The sequence below is a fragment of the Anneissia japonica genome, unplaced genomic scaffold, assembly GCF_011630105.1.
Source record: "Anneissia japonica isolate Jap-2015-1 unplaced genomic scaffold, ASM1163010v1 scaffold287752_len1182401_cov188, whole genome shotgun sequence".
Lineage (NCBI taxonomy): Eukaryota > Metazoa > Echinodermata > Crinoidea > Comatulida > Comatulidae > Anneissia > Anneissia japonica.
Window position 1 is genome coordinate 871,971 of NW_022687544.1, and position 20,972 is coordinate 892,942.

The window sequence follows — 20,972 nt, forward strand, 5'->3', positions numbered from 1 at the left end:
TAAGCACTATATAAGTCTAACATATTAATACTATTATTATCATAAATTTACATTTTCCCCGAGGGAGGGTGGGTATTTTTACAGTCAAGAATTGTTATAATAAATCAGAAACAGAAAGCTATGACCAACAATTAATATTAACTTTGAAAGTAACTTTTATTAATAAATTAGAAGTTACACAAAATATATGTTGTCCATTGACCATCAATTAAATATTTCTGAGCTCTACCCTGTAGTTTATAAGACTGGTGCTGTCATAATCCTCTCTGATGTCTATAAATACTCTAATGTAAATGGAGAATTTTGTCATGGAAAAAAAAAAAAATTCTCGGATTAAAAGCTTGCATGGCAAGCGTCACAATAATGTATTTATTCCAACAATATGCTGTGAGGGTGGTCCATCCAGCCAGAGCTCACCAACAAGCTACAATACTTCAGCTCCATTCCTACCAATATATAAAGAACTGAGTGGTGAGGAATTCCTGCTTCAATTATTTGATATGAATGTGTACTTGTTCAGGGGATATTTGCCTAGCGCAGCAGTCGGGAAGGTTTTTGACCCATGACACAGTAGGCATTTTGTGGCCTAATTTTGGGAGTAGAGAATGCCTTGAAGTTAAGCCCATCATTACAATGCAACTAGGCCATGGGTTGTACAACAAAGTGAAAAAACACTTTGTTGTATTTTCTGCAAAAATTACACCACCCATATCACTGGGAGTCGGCATATAAATAGGGATTGACTAAACTCCAAGTTCCGGTCCACTCTACAGTATGTGGTCATTTTAGATAAAGTCAATGTACAAATGAAAAAACCTCTGAAAAGCAATTTAAAGGACATATTGTATGCATATACACATTTAAAAACCCCTGAACATTGGAGGTTGAATTTTCAATTGAATTGCAATAATTTTATTTTTAGACCTAGCTTTGTATTGTGATCAGTTACTGTATAATAATAAATTGACCCATCAAAATTGATCCAGGACCCAAATTTTTTCAGCATAAGTTCTCCGTATAGTTCTCAACTGCTGGTCTAACACCCACCACCAATATATCACAAAATGCAAGCTGGAGTCCATGGTGCCCAGTTCTTGATAGATTCTACCGAGAAATCTTGAGAACGTATTGAATCTGGAACTGTCTTCAGAGATCTTATGGAATGGTTAGCTGCTAATAGTCCCCCTTTGATGCAGATGTCTGGTTCATGGCCTTGAAGGATCCCTGCCATCACACCTGAAGCGAGGCTGCAAGTATTAAAGCCAAATAGGGATTGTGAATTAAAATTATTTTTTATTTTAACATATTTAGTGGAACTAATTTGAAAGACAGACACCCCTCTCCCCCAGTGATTAACATCTTACCAATCTCCTGCACCGGAAACACTGACAACCTCCCCAGGCAAGTGCACCTCACTGCATGCTGGGTAATGTAGAAGAGATGCCATGCTCATTGCAGATTCATCCTGAAATGATAGTCAATTTATAGTAGTTTTGAGTTCAGGTTATGTCCTTGACCTAATGACCAGGGGTCATGGTAGAAGCGTCCTCGTGGCGGCCCTGAATAACGCCAATTCTACCACCACCACAAGGTACACAAAGTTTGTTTGTATCACCATTGTCATCATACCTAGACCAGGGTGGGTCCTTTCTAGGGCCTGCCCCTCCGATCATATCTGTAAACGTTGAAGATTTCAGTGGACACGATAATATCATCATCGGTAATCTACTTATTGCAGCAGCCCTTTGTATGAGTTGGTTGTTCATAGTTTCTGCCGTACAGTGCGATCTTGTGCCCTTCTCTTTATTGTAGCATGGCCACCAAATTCTAAATTATCCAATTAATAACAGATAACTGAAAATGCATAATCCTGTAATTTCATTCAGTTTTTATTAAAATCAACAAAAATGTATGATCTTAAAGCATAGTGCACACAGTTGCATGTAATGAAAGGATTAAATGAACATGATCATTTTTGCTTCATATTTCAATGATATATTTTATAAATCAACATCTTATATAAATCAACAGAAAAAAACTTACACGCCTTGTCACATAACTGCATGGAAACATATCTTCCGGTTCGGTGTTACGACAGACAAGAATGCCATCTGGACCGAGAGTCAATATGATGCAATGAAGGCCATGACTAATTAATACGCTGCAAAGATGATGACACTCTCGAATAATGTCAGTCAACGACATGTCTTCATCTAAGAAAAGTTTTAGAATGTTAACAAATGTAACATTATTATCACTTATTATTCTATGGGGCAAGCCAATTCACTCGAACCTGCTTTTTATGTGCAAACCCATGTAATGATTAAGGTTTTTTTTTTATCAGGGGTAAACATTGGATATGCTGGGCATTAGGTACTATATAATCCAATCAGGGAAGTGAGTGACCCTGCCCATGATGAGCTCCAGGATCCTTTTGACCTGGGACAAGAGTATCTGAAAGGGTCCCGCCTTGGGTTATGTATGTATAAAGCATTACAGCAGAGAATTTGCTGGTCTCTGTCTGTATAAACAGACATCAGTCAATGATGGCCTGATGTCCTCAAGGCAGAGGATGGCTAACAAAACTAGAAACAATATTCTCTTTAAAAATTATTCTTATATTCCTCAGACTGAAATGAGACTGATTTATTTTCTTGCAAATTGACTTGTTACAATTAACCGAGGAGTTTTTTTTTTATAAGACCATCCCATCCTGTCTAAAAAACAATGAGAGCAGCTTAGCTCAGTTGGCTAATCTGTTGGTAGCCACTGTGTGTGCACCGAACCATGGAGACCTCTAGGTCCCCAGTTCAATTCCCATTGCTGCCTCTCCTTGTGTTTCAGCTGGAGGGCTGAAATACAAATTACAATAGAGCACTGTCTTCTGGATGAGACATTTAAGCCCTTGGTCCTGTGAGCATTTATGGCCCATGTACACATTAAAGTACACAGTACACTTTTCAGAAAAGAGTAGGGGATTGTCTCCATCACTAGAAGGACCCCACTGGAAATAAGTCTTCTTATAGACTTTCGTGGGCTATCCTTGTTGTTTACACCAAAGAAATTCAATCAATTCAATCTATCAATCAATCAATACAAATCAAAACAAATTCCATTTTAAGTAGCGTACTGAGACCTTCTACTATGAAAATCCTTGCCAGCAAATTTAGGGGTTGTGAAAGTATATAGCTTATTAGCTTTTGGCTGAGACAATAAAAAATAAAAATTGTACAGCCATAGTGATCTTTCTTCTTTCAAGTTCTAATAACAATCATAGAACACTACCATTAGGTAGTGAAGTCAACTGGCAAGTTTTACCAGTCAATGACGGCCAAATGTGCTTGTGCAAGAGAGAGCAAAAACTAAAAAAAGTATTACATCCTCAATGAAGCCAAACATATTTGTTGAGATTGACTCCACAAAAAATATTTTGTTGTAAATTCATATTGTAGTACTGTAAAACCTTGAATTGAAGCCCTTGGCTACTGCTTTTTTTTTGTGAACTTTGGATGGGCTTATTTTTGAGATGGCCTTCTTTTCGAGGCCACTTTTGCAAACTAAAGATTAGGCTTCTTTTTAAAATGAATGCTGTAAATTTTGGGAATTAGTACTATAAAACAATAAATAGGGCCACTGTAACAACAATCTGTATCATGGAGTGTAACTAGCACTAAATCACCTAAACTACTGTATAAACTAAGCTTGTTTATATTTATTTTGTTTCTTTGAAATTCATGTACAGTGTATGTACTGTACTATCTCGAAAAAAGCCCATAGGTTTCATTTCGAGATGGGCTTCTTTTCGAGACTAATTTTGCAAACTGAAGAGGTGGGCTTTAATTCAAGATGGCTTCTTGATGAGATTAAGCCTATTGGACTTCAATTCAAGGTTTTACGGTATGAGAAATAAAATGGTAAAAAAGGTTGCCATTAGCTCTCACCATGTACAGATTGAGGCTGGTGTCCTTCAACAGCAGCGTACATTTGACGTAGTTCCCTGAGATTTGGACTAACATAGGTGAGGAATTTTCCAGCGTTTGTTTCAAATGGTTTTATAGCTTTCAGTGCACAGGTAGGCTCATACCAAACTAATTGGTAAACAGAAATATGATTAAAGAAAGTGTTAAATTAATGGTAATGATTTATTTAATTCAAAACAATCTCTGACAGATTTTATTGTTATTTTGTTCGTGCTTTTAACTTATAAATTGTAGAAGTGGTTTGGCACAGCGGTTGCGGTTCTGCTGCTCAAGCTTGAGGTCGGAGGTCCAATCCCTCGCTGTGCATATTGCTTGTGTCCTTAGGAAAGGCACTTTATCTATGGTTGTGTCTCTCCACTAAGGAATACAAGTGGGTACCTGGAAGGTTCAAACACAAAATGCACTGATTACAGCTGCAATGTTATGGAATTTTCCCCAGGAAGCTAAGTATGTGTTGCATATGTGCTTGATCCAATGATAATAATGTAAAGCACTTACAGGCCTTTTTGGCATTAAGTGCTATATAATCTTAAAAATTTTTATAAATTTAAAAATTCTAGCATAAAATTTAGTTAAATTATACTGTAGTGCAAAATCCTAATATTGATATCTACATAAATTTAATAATTTTTAACAACTGTTTACTATAATTATCGAAATTAAAGAAAGTAATTTAAATGGCTGTACACTGATTTTGCTACATTTCATATTAATTACCTATATATAATTGATTTATAATTCTGTCAATTAAGATTATATATATTTATATGCATGTTAAAATCTATTTAGATCACCAAAGATAATTAACACATATACTGTCATATAAACATTTTTTAGGCCGTAGCGAGAAAGGTAATAATCTAAAATTTGAGATGTTTTGTGTTTTATATGTGTGACATGGGAGGAAAGAAAAACCAATGCAGAGATATTGAGAAAAATGAACAAAAAATTAATACAATTGAACAAAGAAGAAAGAGATGGATTGGTCATGTACTGAGAGGCAATGGATAACTGAAGGAAGTGAGAATAAAGCAATGAGAACAGTAGACAGAAAAAGAAAGATGTTCGTGAATATGTTGAACATCACATGTTACAAAGGAATAAAAGAAAAGTGCAACACAGAGACAACTGAAGAGGAACTGCAACTCAACACATAAATGGAGCTGTAGTAATGCAGATTATTAATGATGATTTGTGTTTTGTTTTGTGAAACTCTGAATATTTTTAACTTGGCGGTACCCTTGATAACTTGTTGTGCAGCATATGGGAAATGTCATTCTCATGACAGTCAGCCAGTTAATAAGCACTGCTACTAATTCTAGCCCTTATTTTTAAAAAACGTTTTGTTTTATGTATGTGAAATTAATAAAGAATAAACGAAAGTAAGCTATAATGATTTAAAAATGGAATGATTCATTTACTTGGTATATTATGATCATTACATACATCACACACATATTGAATGGTGTCCCTTGGAATGTTACCATCTATACACACAAGGGGTGCCTGTGAAATGACCTCTTTGTAACCACTGACCTAAAAGAACAAGTTTATAAAGTATCTATAATCAATAGTCTGATATAGTTAATTCATTTTAATAATTCAAATGTTTATGCAATGAGCACCTTAGCACCCCCAGCCTATGCCCTGTTAGCAGAAGTGATGTTGGTAGTATATGAGTAAGATACACCATCAACTTACTGCCTTGTTAATGTTAAAAGCCCTGTCGAGATTATCAATTAACAAAAACTGGGTTTTTGCCCATATATAGTCATGATGTGCCTATATATGGTCATGATGTGATGTCATCATGAACATATTTAAGAATGTCACATGTCAAAAAAATTTGATAGTTTGAACAAGGCTCTGCCTCAGCTAAAAAAAAATGATATTACTGTAAAGGAAGTTTGATAATACTTTATTGGTTTAAATATTTTCCTTTTTTCGTCTGACATTTTATATTATTTTGAGAAATTTAATTGCAATTAATTGAGGAGAGGTATAAATTAGAATAAAGTGTCGTGCTCAACAACACAAAGAATTTTACGAGCGTCAGATTAAATCTAGAACATTCAGCAGAAGACAAAAACTTACCACTGTGCACGCGGTTATTTATCGTTCTAACATAATTGTCTGCAATGTAATTCTATCAATGTCATTTACTGTATATGTGGATTACACATACATATCCATTATCATTAATATTACATGCTTACTAGCTCAGGTGTTATTTGATCACAAATCTTAGCATCACCAACTCCTAGGAACACATCACCACTGCCATTCAACCCAGCACAGTATGAGGCCGTCCTCTCACCAATCAGCACAGTAATGCAACTGGTGTCCTGAAATTAAATTTATTGCTCTTGTTTAGTATATAATCCCAAGGATTCCATATTTTCTTTTAATAAAATATTTGGCATTTACACAGCCAACATCACGTCTCAAAGCATTCCACACTAGCGAGCTTCCAATTCGCACGACGAGACGCTACAATGGATTCACTTCATGCGTGACCATCTGCACAACATTTGGTTGAATCCCGTACTAGAATCTATGCAACAAGAACTTATCATTCTTGCATGTGCAGATGATGTCTCAGTGACGTTATTACGTTCTACACCCTACATCCATCATGCAAATCGAAAACTCCCTGTTGCTAAACTTTTTCCCTGGTTCAGTATTGTATCAATCATACTTTTTTAACTACTTCAGTAATTCTATTCTTAGCAAGTGTTCAAAAGGTTGGAAGGGGGTTAAACATTTTTCTGGGCCCCCTGTGCAAAATGTTAACCTAAACTGCCAGTTTTTTTGTAAATAAATTTGCTTATCAGAAAATTAATGTTAACCTAAACTGCCAGACAAGTATTTCTAGTCATGCACATGAATATTTAGCATTGACAAAACATTCAACATGGTTGTAACTCATTTGCTTTGAGTTTACACGGAGGAATTCCTACTGAGAAATAAATAGAAGAATTAAAACCAATATAGAGTACCATATGGTTTGATTGGCTCATCAAACTTTGACCTTCAATGTCATCTCCTACAACAGATATAAATAATGGATCTACATCGAGTCTTGACAAGCAATCTGCAAACATAAAAAAAAAAAAAGAATTTTACAATTGTTAATAAAAATATTATATCAATTTTTTAATAGCCAATACTGTATATGCTTCTAGCAATGTATAGTGTAATTTTCTAGCAATGGTTGTTCATGTTAGTGGTAATAAATTCTTGAGGTATATTGAACATAAATAATAGTGTCTTATCCATTTTACTTTGTCATTTAGATTCATATGTAATAATATGCAAACCTGGCAACCAACCCCTGTCTCTAAAGCATTGCTGTTATGTATTAATGTACTTTCACTATCCTACCTACAACTTATTAACTCTTGGGTGGAGAGACGCAATGCTAATAAAGTGACCTAGTTTTGGAAATACTAGACAACAAGCTCTTGATTGGAAACCCTGCATTACTGCTGAACCACATGTACATGATTGTGTCTTTAAATACAATGTAATACAATTTAGGATTGAACTCTTATCAATTCCTCACCCGCTATGTTTCTGCCAACACCACCAACTCCCTGTTGGATTGAACCAGGATTAGTGGTACCACCATACTGGAACAAATTTAATAATATAAACACAAGAATATTTAAATTAATTTCAGATCTCATGAAAGAAATACAGTAAATGCATCATTTCAATTGGAAAGCAAAATATGTTCTAATTTCTTTTTGTAAGGTAACAAGTTACTTAAATACAGTAAGCAATTGAAATGTTGGCCTAAATATGGTAACACAGACACAGATATATTTTTAAAGCAACTGAGGGAAGACAGGATAGAACTCTGTTGATGAAATTACAGATAAAGAACAGAACAGATGAAAAATATTTGAACACTTACAATAACATCAGTTCCATAAGTCATGACATTCAAGTCATATATACTGGCACCAACCACTACTGGTCTTCTGGCCACTTTACTACTCTGTCGTCCTCTGTAGCTGTGTTGAGTACTGTTTCCGCCCTTTGACCCAATTCTGTAGGATTTTTGAGCACGGATTTTGCTGTATTCTACAGATATTTCAGTTCCTACTTTGGCATTATTTTTCACCAATGCAATATCTTGATACAGCATTAAGGATAAAAATCCAGAGTGAATGTGTGGTACGATGGTTAAGGTGCTGCTTTTATAATTCAGAATGTTTAGGTTCAATCACATCAGTATGAACCTATAAAGGTACTGTGTCTTATTCCACAATATGTTTAAAGGATACTAGCTTCAAGAGCCTTTCCTCCTGTGATTTCATTGACTCTTTTCAGGATGTATGGTGTAACATCCTTTCCAACTTGTACCTTGTGTCTTCCAAAAAAAAATAAACAAAAAGTGCAATAAACATTGCTTGATAACTTGAGTAAGATAAAAAAAACCAAAAAACAAATACAATTTTCTGAATTTGTTATTGTTATTTCTAATATTTATATTTAACACTGGCTTAGGCTAATATCTCTCCTGTTTCTAACTTCTCAGATCGCCTCTGTTAGGAGTGTGAAACTCTGGTATTTAGCCCTAAAATTGCTAATCTTTAGATGGCTGTTGCTCTAATATTCACTGAAACTAAACGTAACAAATGTGGAGGTGCCATTTTAGATGGATGCCTTGGAGGTTTGCTGGATCATGACATAAGAGAATGGATGAATCACTGAACGTGAGCATGATAAAAGGAAATAGTGTGTGAACACTGAATTATTTGAACTGAGAAGAAGTGCAGACCTACCGACAGTAAAGAAGAGAAATACTCTCCTCTCATCATGTTTAGTTTCAGAAGCACAGCCTTTCACACTGATTCATCCATCCTTTTGACAGCATCCAACAAACCACGTCCAACCCTTTCTGCATAACTAAATAGAACAATTCTTATTTGACAGAATTATTGAGCTCTGTTCAGACTAACAAATTTTATTTGACAAAAAAAACACTCTTGTATGCCCATATATAGTCACATGTTTTGGTCAAATAAAATTTAATATCATAGTCTTCTGGTCATGCCTTTACACATTACAATGAAGAACTGCTATTAGCTCTTACTCTGCCTCAGCTATGGCTTCTTGTATGGCATGCTCCACCTGAATGCTGTCCTTGGCATTGCATTCTGGGATTGGAACTGCAATCAGAACTCCACTATTCAGTTCAAGTGATTCATTTGTTGCTAGAAAATAAAGAAAATTAACCACTAGATAAAATCGTAGACAGTACTACAGATACAGATATACCATTTGTCAAAAATATTGTGATAACCTAAACAAAACACACTTAAAACAAATTGATAAATCCATTTAAAAGTATATACTATTTAAATTTCCTATAATCAGGAGCAGATATAGAGGGCGCTTTAGTTTTCTATTGTATTTAAAATGTATTGCACAAAAAAATGTGCTCTGAAAAGAGGCACTATTATCATTAAACTCACCAAAAACCTGAGCCGCTTCCGTTGCATTTGAAATGTTACAAGGGGACAAGTACGGGCTGGCTGGTGCAAAGAAAGCTGGGAAATACTTTGAATCCCCATATGTTGCTACTGTTACTCCCTGGGTTTCCTAGAAATCAACAGAAAATTAAAGAGTATTAAAAACAAAAATCATAATTCAATAAATAATTGATTGTGTTAAACCACATATTACTTACTGTTTTTGTTATTGACTATCAGTCAGGCTTTGTCAGAATCTGCGGTATCCGCAGATGCTCGATGGTAGCAAGCAGCCCAAGCCGTCTTTAATAGTTGGTCATTTAAGTGTCACTATGAGAGGTGATGTGTGCCTTTGTCTCTATCCATTGTAGTAATATTTCTTCTGATACATATTGATTCTTTAATCTTCCATTTTAGCTACCCTTATTCTTTATGTAGGATATTGATGCCCACAAATCATAATTTATTTTACTTTATTCTATTTCGAACACCATCCAACAGCTAAAGGCCAATTACAGTATTTTCAATATTATTATTATTATCATTATTATTAATTTTGTTTTAAAATGTATTAGTTTTTGTTTATTTATTGTTATTGTTGTTGATGTTATTGCTATTATCATTGTTTCTCTGGTAGGCATCTTGTACAGGGACATGTTCCCTTTTTGCCTACCAGCTCTTTACTTTTGAGTTTTGAGTGAAATAAAATTGTGAAAATTATGAAAAAAAAAAGATATTCAATTCTTAATCAAGGTCAAGAATGAATAAATGGTAGCTCCATCAAAACCTGGTTTGCAAGCGTCTTTTTTGTCCCCTTTTGTTCATTGGGTTTTCTGGTCCCAGTGAATAAGCCTATCCTGTAAAGTACTTACTAATTTCAAGTTAAAGGGGAGATGAGTTAAAAATTGAGAAATTAATTAATTGTAATTGGTACTTCAATTGTTAGACTAGATGAAATTCTTCCAAGTTTTTAAACTGACAAATTATGTAATTACATTAAAGAATTGTAACATTACTGTTAAATAACATGATTATTAAAATGTTGGTGCTAATAAGGCCAAAAATAATAAATTGTTTGTTTACCCTTCTTTTTAAAAAAATGATAAATAAGGGCGGGGGAAAAATTAAAAAAAAAATTTTTTTTTTTAAGATACTCATAAGATGGAATAAAAATAAACCACAGAGGCTTAGAATGCTAATATCTTACATCAGACAACAACTTTAGACTAATTTGTAGGGCGTCTGGCAAAAAATAAAGATAAATTCACTCACATTTTTTTAATTTGTAAAGAAAAAATCTAAAAAAAAAACTTTTCAAGTTTCTTTGTTTTTCCACCCCTATTTTATTCAGTGAGTTAGGGTTGGGTGGAGGAGGGCAAACAAACAATTTTTTTGGCTTAATGCTGAGGAATTAGTTAAAGTGAAAACTTACTAAATATTCTAGAGTTCTTCCAATGTCTAATATAGACTTTGCACCAGCACAAACCACTGCCACGGGTGTTCTACCAAGCTCTGTCAGATCTGAGCTGATATCCATACCTGCAATAGTGAACATGGTTACAGTATATATATTTAAACAATAATACTTTCTTTCACTTTCAGACAAATTAAAATATATATTTCACATTTTCATTTTATAATTTTGTGTTTTAAGGCTCTTCGATTCCAACAACCCTATTATCTCTCTGAAATTCTAAATGTTCCCAACCACCATCTCCGCTCATCAAATAAGAGTCTTCTGACTTAAAAACTGAAAACATATGGCCAACGAACCTTTGCTTTTTCTGCCTTATTTCTATGGAACTATTTACCATTGTCTGTCAAAAACTCGCCATCCTTGGATTCATTTAAAAACTCATTTATTTCAATGCATCTAGTCTTTTTAAGTTTCTATTTATTACTATATTCAATTCATGCTCTATGTATACTTTCGCGCCTTTGATCATTTATTTTGATATTAGCATATAACAAATGTTTTATTATTATTATATTATTATCATGAAATTAATTTCAAATATCCATTAATTTTAAATATGACAAACATTCGGGTTTTCTTTTGGAATTATTTATCATGAGTAAACTTCCCGCACAATTAAAATTGAAATGGTACTGGGTTTGGTCTACAACAGCTAGTGCATTGTACAGGCAATTCCATTGGTAGAAGAATTATTTAATGCATACTTCATACATGTCATTAGCCATAGTAGACTCGGTCAATACATAACTCCGGCTATATAAAATTGATTTTAAGAATGAAATTTGTTAGTCTTATTATAGACTTGCCACAAGTCTCTAATTATAGGTTTTCCTAGTATTTGGAGAGCGCCACCAGCGACGGTATATATCGAGAAACTTTTATGCAAATTATGCGAATCCAAGATAAAGTATACTATGAAACGCCAAGAAAATAGGTAATATGGAATGCCATTGGTGCCAAAATAGATTTAAAGACAGATTAGGGACTGGAGCCAAGTCTAGTCTTATTAGTGATTACTACTGTATATCTACATTTAAATTAATGTTATTTATTAGTTAATATAAATTATATATAGGATATATATATATTATTTATATTTAATGTATTGTTTGACTAAGAAGTACAACATCTATATTTCAAGTAATCTTATCTATTAGTTGTATATAAATTTAATCCAGTGTATAATATGAAATGTTTTGTATTGCACGTTTAATGTGAACAAATTAATATATAGATTAGTATACACTGAATATGAATCAGAATCAGAATAACTTTATTATTTCCAAATGAAGAAATTGAATGCTCGATAAATTAAAAAAACTTGCATATATAAAAATACATTCAAATATAAACACAATAAAAAGTACATCACTAAATCAAAACATCTAATACAAAAAAACGTTGAAATACTAAAACATCAAAAATTGAGCACAAACAAGAATGGAAGACATTAAAAATACATTCATAATATAAAATATGTAATGATTTAAGAATAATCAGTTGAGATAACAAATCAAACTTACTATTGTGGCCGCCCCGATGTACGCCACCAATACCGCCTGTTACAAATATACGTATACCAGCCAAGTGCGCAGCGATCATAGTTGCTGCTACAGTAGTTCCACCAACTTTGCCCTACATTCATAGAAACAGAAGGTAGATGATTAAAGTAATACTGTGTATAATCATTCATATATTTATCTAATTATATAATTATTAATATATTTTATATCCAACTACAGCAGGTTAGTTCAGTCGGCTAAACTGGTGGTAGCCACTGTGTGTGCGCTAAGCTAGATGATGGAATCCTTAGTTTTTGTGTAATCTTGCTAACAGGCAAATAGACAGATAGACAGTCAGCATGACAGATAGACAGGGGTGATTACATTACCTCCTTGGCAGAGGTAATTAATAATACTTCTCTTACTTGGCTGACAGACCACGCTAGGTCTCTCCTGGAGGTCTTGAGAGCATCCTTGCAAGTTGCTAATCTTTCAAGTTGGTTAGTAGTCAACCCAACATGAATTTTACCGTCAAATACTGCAACGGTAGCCGGAACTCCTCCACCATCACGAACAATCTGCTCCACTGACTGAGCAGTTCTAAAAATGTTAAAATACTGTATGTTAATGTATTATCTTGAATAACAATAAAAATAATTACCTTAGTCTGTATTAACAAAGGACTGAACCAAGACGGTGGATTCCTCTAGCACCATTAAACAGTTTATTCCTTTACAACACTTTATGCTCTTTATTTATACCAAGGAAGTCTAAAATAAATGGAGGAACTATAAATTACAAGTCTTTGATCCATCATTTTGACCGCGCTCATACTAAAAAAAAATTCAGAATAAAATAAGAAACAGACAGTATTATGTAATCATTACCTACAAGCCATTTCGCAGAAACATCATCACTGCCCAATGCGCAAGCGTGGACGATCGATAAACAACAATCAACTGTCATATCGATATGGCAAAGTACAGTAAGGATGATTTTTTTTGCTTGGCAAAGTACTTGAAAATCTAAGCGATTTTAGCAATTTTGATGAAGAAGTACATGCTTTCAATTGAGAAATTCAAGATGACAAGGAAAATGTTGCAGATGATGAAGTTGGTATCATTTTCTGTGTTTGTGGGGCACCTAAAATGGTCGTAGAATATACATGATGCAAGAACGCAAAACATATCCTGACGTCAGACTAAGGCCTAAAAAAAAATTGTTTGTTTGCCCTCCAGCGCCCGCCCCTAGCTTACGGAAAAAATAGGGGCTGCATTTTTAAAAAAAGTTTTTTTTTAAAATTTTTTGTTCACAAATTTTAAAAAATGATCTTTATTTTTCTCCATTTTGCACATAAAAGTTGTCTCAATTTGGTGTTTTTTTTATGCCCATCCCCTCCTATACAATTTTCAGCATTAAAGGGCAAACAAACAATTTATTTTTTTAGGCCTAATAGTAGGATTACTGATGGCTGGCTTTGCTCAAGATGTGACGGCGCTCATAAGTTTTATCTACTAGGCCTAGTTTGTAGTACAATTTCAAACAATTGAATTGCCGATTTGGTCAAGTCAAGTAGCCAAGCGGTAAGGCAGGGGGGCAACTATCTACAGCCTTAACATTGGTGCTGGTTTGTGCCACTCCTCGTCCAGGGCTCGACTGGTAGAACCAAGTTTTCTCATGTAAGGGCTTCAAAACGGGTCCAGTGTTTAAATTTAGCTTGTGTGTACTTTAAAAAACCCATTTCAACTTAGGAAGAGTAGGGAGGTTACCCCGACGCTATGGTTAAATTCAGCCCCCTTTTTTGTGAAACTATGTGAACTAAGCACCTCTTTACGGCCGCTAGGTAGTCACGGACCATGCTGATACTCAATTCAGCACAATGACACTGCGAGTTATAGGTTATTCTCCTACCTTTACTTTAAATAAAAAATATTAAATCAATATATAATGAAAAATTAAGAGTATTTTAGTAGCAGTATAGTATTAGTATATTTTTGTAGTCACCTTCTCATTTTTAAAAACCAATGAAGTATTTAGATGATAAATTTTACCTGAGGTTGAATGGGTATGGCATCCCATGTGTGATGATGGTACTTTCTAGTGCCACCAAGGGTGAACCATACTTCAGTGCTTTTTGAACTTCTTGACTCAGCTCAAGAATACCTTCAGGTTAAGGAAAGATGAATGAAAAATATTTAAAAACTTATTGCAACATTCGCACACACAGATTTGTCATTGCCATCGTCGTCATCACCTCTGTCAACGCTCTCATCGCCGTCATCCTCATCATCATCACCTCCGTTGCTGCTTTCATCACCATCATCCCTAACATCATCACCTCCGTCGCTGCTATCGTCATGGTCATCATCATCCTCACACTCACGTTCTCCATCATCATCACAGGCAAAAAAATGATGTACTGGTGTGCAAATAACACTCCAATGACTTTCCGAATGCTGTTTCAACATTCTGTCACCTGCAGCAAGCCACCCTAAAAATGGTTGTTTCTAACAGATTAATTTATTGTTTGAAAGGCCCAGATGGATCCACTACTGCCCACCTTGTCTCAATGTGAGAACAAAACAGTGATGCAAGTAATCAAAGAAAATGACTAGATTTTTCAAATGAAATTGAGATAAATTTTGTGTCGATACAACTTACGGTAGGACTTCTGGGCTTGTGTAATTTAAACAACTTGTTGTACTTCTATGTTTTTTTTTATTAGCACAGTTTGTTTAGCTGTAACTCAGTATATTCATGGTTCTGCTAATTTGAAATACAGTAACATTTTCAGAGAGTATGTAAACTTGCCTGTGTTTATAAAATGCTTACAAACAATGCCATGATTACCAATAGCTGCAGCAAAGTTGATGCTGGATAATTTTCTGGCGACTTTCCAACTTCTTTGACAGTAGACCATCTTGTTAGGTGATGAATGAATAGGCCTAGGCCCTTATTAAATTCTTATTTTCTTTCTTATTAACACCTACAATTATAAATATAAAAGGAAATAATATGTCATACAAATATCGCATTGTACTTTTAACCATTAGAAAGGTTCTATCTCTATGAACTGTATCCAAAGTTACTAAAAGGTCATTTTTTAACATTGAACCTAATCACAATGCTGTTCACAACACCTATTCATGGATCAGCATTCAGTTTGATGTACTAACATGTTGACTGCAAGACATCTTTTTAAGTTCCTTCCTGTGCGCTGGAACAAGTATGCATGTACAAACATTTTTTTGAAATTCTATCTTGTCCTATATCATTAAAATGTTGTCTAATAAATTGGTGGGAAATTATTAGTGGACGAGTTGTTGTTCTTCATGCTCAATTGGCACTTGAGTCTCAACCCAACTAAACACTATATCATAACAATGTTGTCTAAAATTAAATTATGTTTAATAATAAAAACAAAATATAATTAAATTAATAAATCAGAGCTGTGGTGGCACTAATTTTGAGTGCTGAAAGTTGAACTCGCATCAACGTACTGTACATTTTATACAACCAGGATTGATAAATGTACATGACCAACAATAATGCATGTTTATTAATGTATGACTGCGCATGCATTATTTATTTCACGTAAATCATGGCTTATTGATTTGTTTACGGTCACGTAAACATTTCCACTTCCTTATATAGCTACCAACCATCTTGCATTGTGTGGGACGGTCCCACATCTGGACCCCCACCCAAGCTCTGCCCCGGCTGGACCATGGCGGGGGCCCTAGTGCTGCATGCCACCCACATTGGTGGTCGCTCACGCATTTCAAGTCTCTGAGGTTTGTAACTATGAATATTATGTCCTTATATTAAACCAGACATATACCTAAATATGTAGGAGGCTTAGATAGGCCCTAGAATACGAATGCTACTTTCTTAGCATACTACTACTAGGCTAGGCCTAGTCTATTATTATTAGGCCTACCAATACGTTAGGATAGGAGGCCTTAGCTAGGGTAGGCCTAGGCCCCTAGTTTAGTTGTTTACTACTACTACTGGCTAGGGCCTAACCTAAACTTTACAGAACGGATAGGGCGCTATTGCAATTTAGTACTCTTATAAATCTTCTAAAAAAAAAAATCCCAGTAGACTAGACAGATGGTACGTTCTTTAAATAAAACTAATAAATCGAGGGTATAATCATCCAACACCTCTAACACAAAACACAATCATCATCCCGGTCATCAGACACACGTGTGAACCCAACGAAACAAAACCAACAAAACAAAACCGCCCTCTTGCGAGAACTAAATTCTGTAGCCTTCCTCTAAATTACTGTATTAAATCCCGTGTGGAGAAACGGACTTGAGGTACACAGCCTATAAGTTTCCAGATTTAGAAATAGTCAGTTGTATTCAGCAGTTAATTAACAGAACTTTAGCGAATTTTAAAAGTTAAATTCGTTTAAATTTCAACAAATTAATTCAATTTAAAGTCACGTAAATTCTTGTTATTCGTACCCTGTGTAGGCCTCATTTGTAATTAAAAGTAAATTATCCTTCGGCGAGATTTTTTTATACTTGTTTAGCGAACCCTCCGATAGTGAGTGAGTGTGTATTTCTGAAACTGGGGGCCCTTTTTTGGCCCCGGTCACCATTTTAGATGTGCATTGTTATTCTAAATGTTTTTAACGACAAATACAAATTATATAATATGGATCCAGAAAATTGAGGCCCAGGGAAGGATTTTAACAGTTGAGTCTATACCACCTCAGACCCACCATGGTTGGGGCTGAGGTAAGAAAATTTATGAATATGGCACCTTTAGATGGCCGGAAATGGCACTTCAAAGACATAGAAATATTACGAATATTTTTTTTATTTCCAGTTAAAAAATATTTTGAAAAATTTAGTGGGGCCCCGGGCCGGCAACCTCCCCAACCCTCACTCTTTATTCCGCCACTGGATATAATAAATGTCCTACAGTCGATTCAGACACACATTATGCTGTTGCCCTTGTGGGGCTCAGAAAAGAAAATGATGGCACGTTTAGATGGCCGAAAATGGCACTCACATACAGACTAAAAATTGTGTATATAATTTTCTTTTTACCTCCATTATTAATTTTTTTTGTTGACAAATTTGGTGGGGTCCCGGGCCGAAAGGGAGGCCCATTGGGCCGACGGGCCCCCTCTCTTTAATCGTTATATGATATATGCCCAACAGTCGATTTCAAAGACACATTTTTTTATTTATTTTATTCTGCCTTTAACGTGATAACACTTTCAGTGACGCAGCACTGATCTCACTAGTGGATCACATGAACAAAAACTAGAACAAAAACAAACATAAAAAAAATATACAGAAACTTAACTAAAATAAAAAGAACCAATTCAAATGAATTAAAAAGAAGGCAAGAGAACAGAGGGTGGTCAGAAAGATTTAGTTTTCTGTTTTGATCAAAGTTTTGAAATTTTTAAGTTGGAGATCATTTAATTCTATTTTAATTTGGTTTGGTAGTTCGTTCCAAGCCTTAGTTGCACGGTATAAGAATGTTCTCTTGCCTTGAGTGAGTTTCCATTTTATCTCCATCAAGGGGTTGTTAGATTTATTCCTAGTGCACTGAGAGTGGCTATTTTGATTAAAAATGAATTTGTTACATAGGTAGGATGGGGCAATTCCTTTCAGGCATATACCACCTCAGACCCACCATGGTTGGGGCTGAGGTAAGAACATTTATGAATATGGCACCTTTAGATGGACGGAAATGGCACTTCAAAGACATAAAAATATTATGAATATTTCTTTTATTTCCAGTTAAAAAATATTTTGAAAAATTTAGTGGGGCCCCGGGCCGGCAACCTCCCCAACCCTCACTCTTTATTCCGCCACTGGATATAATAAATGTCCTACAGTCGATTCAGACACACATTATGCTGTTGCCCTTGTGGGGCTGAGAAAAGAAAATGATGGCACGTTTAGATGGCCGGAAATGGCACTCACATACAGACTTAAAATTGTGTATATAATTTTCTTTTTGTGACCTCCATTTTTAATTGTTTTTGTTGACAAATTTGGTGGCGTCCCGGGCCGAAAGGAGGGCCCCATTGGGCCGACGGCCCCCCCCCCTCTCTTTAATCGTTATATGATATATGCCCAACAGTCCATTTCAAAGACACATTATGGTGTTATTTATTACAAAGTCCTTTTTGGTCAGGGTGCTAGATCGAGGAACCTATGAGTAGGGCCCCTTTGGGGCCCCTATAATTCGAGGCCCTGCGGACCGCCGAATGAGAGCGCATAGGCGTTAGGTCACTCACATCTACTGCGCATGCATTATTTATTTCACGTAAATATATGGCTGGTGGGGTCGGCAAAACTCCCAAAGCAAGAGGATTTTTGTGCTTTATGGTTCTAAATACAGTAATGCTATAAAAGCAGGTATGTTTGAAAACGTCTGTGTCTGGGTGGGTCTCCAGTGCATTAGTGGGGTTGGAGGACTTATTAGTAAATTTGAAGAGGGGTTCGCCATAAAAGTGGGGGGTTTGCTAGAAAAGGGGGTTCTCCCGAATATAACCCCCCACCCCCGGATACGTTTCTGGGAAGGGCATTTAATTAGTATTTCGCTAACATTCATCCTGCGCAGTTAGTCTAACAGGACATAATGGTACCAGGTCGAACGCCTTTTTATAATCTAACAGGAGAACCCTTGATTCGTCTTCAGCATCAGCATTCTACACATCATAGAGGCAAAGAGAATCAACTGTCGACAGACCGTTACCGTAAGTAAAGCTGTCTCTTATACACATCTAGATGTGTATAAGAGACAGCAGACCCACCATGGTTGGGGCTGAGGTAAGAAAATTTATGAATATGGCACCTTTAGATGGCCGGAAATGGCACTTCAAAGACATAGAAATATTACGAATATTTTTTTTATTTCCAGTTAAAAAATATTTTGAAAAATTTAGTGGGGCCCCGGGCCGGCAACCTCCCCAACCCTCACTCTTTATTCCGCCACTGGATATAATAAATGTCCTACAGTCGATTCAGACACACATTATGCTGTTGCCCTTGTGGGGCTGAGAAAAGAAAATGATCTGTCTCTTATACACATCTAGATGTGTATAAGAGACAGTCCTAGTGCTGCATGCCACCCACATTGGTGGTCGCTCACGCATTTCAAGTCTCTGAGGTTTGTAACTATGAATATTATGTCCTTATATTAAACCAGACATATACCTAAATATGTAGGAGGCTTAGATAGGCCCTAGAATACGAAGTAATGCTATAAAAGCAGATATGTTTGAAAACGTCTGTGTCTCGGTGGGTCTGCAGTGCATTAGTGGAGTTGGAGGATTTATTAGGAAATTTGAAGAGGGGTTCGCCATAAAAGAGGGGGTTTGCTAGAAAATGGGGTTCTCCCGAACCATAACCCCCCACCCCCGGATACGGGCCTGGGAAGGGCATTTAATTAGTATTTCGCTAACATTCATCCTGCGCAGTTAGTCTAACGGGACATAATGGTACCAGGTCGAACGCCTTTTTATAATCTAACAGGAGAAACCTTGATTCGTCTCCAGCATCAGCATTCTACTCATCATAGAGACAATTGGCATCAACTGTCGACAGACCGTTACCGTAAGTGAAGTGGGCCTATAGTATCCACTCTTGCAAATCAATTTTATTACAAAAATCGTCCAGTAACATATTTTGCCAATGATGCTTTCCACCAACTTACTCCACTTACTTATTGATGATTTCGAATAAAAATAAAATTTTATTTTTGGCTAACTATCGTACCCGCCGCCACGTATAAGATACCTCAATCAGCTGTCACTTCGAGGTAAGCTTATCAAAAAGTTCAATTATAAACCAGAAGCGTTGGGTCCTCGGTATTTGCGGTTGTTTGGAACACTTAATATAGGCTATAGAAACCATTGGTAGCATCAAACAAACCTGGTGTGTTTTTCATTAGGAAATCAAAAGCGTTACGAAGCGGCGGGGTGATATACTTGATGCTTGGTATTGATTTCCACTCCGCTTTCTAATCTAGGTGCACAGTGCAATTGAATAGGTGCAATTTGGTCAGATTCGAAACCCCAGAAACAAGGCCTTTAAGTATTTAATGACTAGGTCTCTTTTGGGGACGAGTCATCGGCCGTGTGAGGACCCAGGGGTGTATGCTAGTTGCAAGGTGAGTGAAGTCCCAAAAGCTGGATTTTAGGTTAGCTAATTTATACGATACTGTATTCATCCAAAATGGATTATTTCATCAACTTTTTATCCGTTAAATTTAACTGTAGCCGGACTGTAATTGCTGTCTATTGAATTATTGTCTATTGAACTTTTGAATTAACCTTGCAAGAGTGCACACACAATGAGAGAGGAGAAGATTTTGCAAGAGTACAAATGACCCGATCCGATTCCCGGAAATCTTATTGCTTTCGCTTCCAAAGATAAATATTGTTGTACAGTATTTATTTGTTGTACAATATTTATTTCACACACATTGAACAGTAATTTTGAAAACAGTTTGATGAAATCTTCGAGGTCGTTTATGAATAATGGTGAAT

General features: G+C 35.6%; 1 protein-coding gene across 5 annotated transcripts; it reads right to left on the bottom strand.

Moving 5' to 3' along the window:
• Positions 1–131: 131 nt before the first annotated feature.
• Positions 132–16,683, bottom strand: LOC117119827 (pseudouridine-metabolizing bifunctional protein C1861.05-like). 5 transcript variants are annotated; one of them, XR_004447246.1, is made up of 19 exons: positions 16,567–16,683; positions 15,254–15,428; positions 14,494–14,605; positions 12,868–13,042; positions 12,464–12,575; positions 10,896–11,002; positions 9,467–9,593; positions 9,085–9,205; positions 8,273–8,358; positions 7,900–8,120; positions 7,546–7,612; positions 6,980–7,074; positions 6,197–6,325; positions 5,402–5,516; positions 3,942–4,088; positions 2,044–2,213; positions 1,630–1,827; positions 1,365–1,465; positions 1,230–1,247 (listed from the first exon to the last, which is right to left on the bottom strand). XR_004447246.1 is itself a non-coding variant. In XM_033264780.1 (18 exons), the coding sequence occupies exons 2-18, from the start codon at positions 15,360–15,362 to the stop codon at positions 1,058–1,060; spliced, it is 2,184 nt and encodes a 727-aa protein (XP_033120671.1). In that variant the 5' UTR covers positions 15,363–15,428; positions 16,567–16,683; the 3' UTR covers positions 132–1,057. The 5 variants fall into 5 exon arrangements, 4 of the variants coding, with proteins under 4 accessions (XP_033120671.1, XP_033120678.1, XP_033120689.1 ...); XM_033264780.1 differs by lacking the exon at positions 1,630–1,827 and having other exon boundaries at positions 132–1,247; XM_033264787.1 differs by lacking the exon at positions 1,630–1,827 and having other exon boundaries at positions 132–1,247; positions 16,563–16,637.
• Between the last annotated feature and the right edge of the window lie 4,289 nt (positions 16,684–20,972).

Bases quoted from the DNA above. Each gene is read 5' to 3' on its own strand.
- LOC117119827 (XM_033264780.1), bottom strand. From the start codon at position 15,362: ATGGTCTACTGTCAAAGAAGTTGGAAAGTCGCCAGAAAATTATCCAGC. The intron at 14,606-15,253 runs GCAAGTTTACAT...CTTAACCTGAAG, and splicing joins TAAGCATTTTATAAACACAG to GTATTCTTGAGCTGAGTCAA. The intron at 2,214-3,941 runs GTGAGAGCTAAT...AACTTTTCTTAG, and splicing joins CCAGCCTCAATCTGTACATG to ATGAAGACATGTCGTTGACT.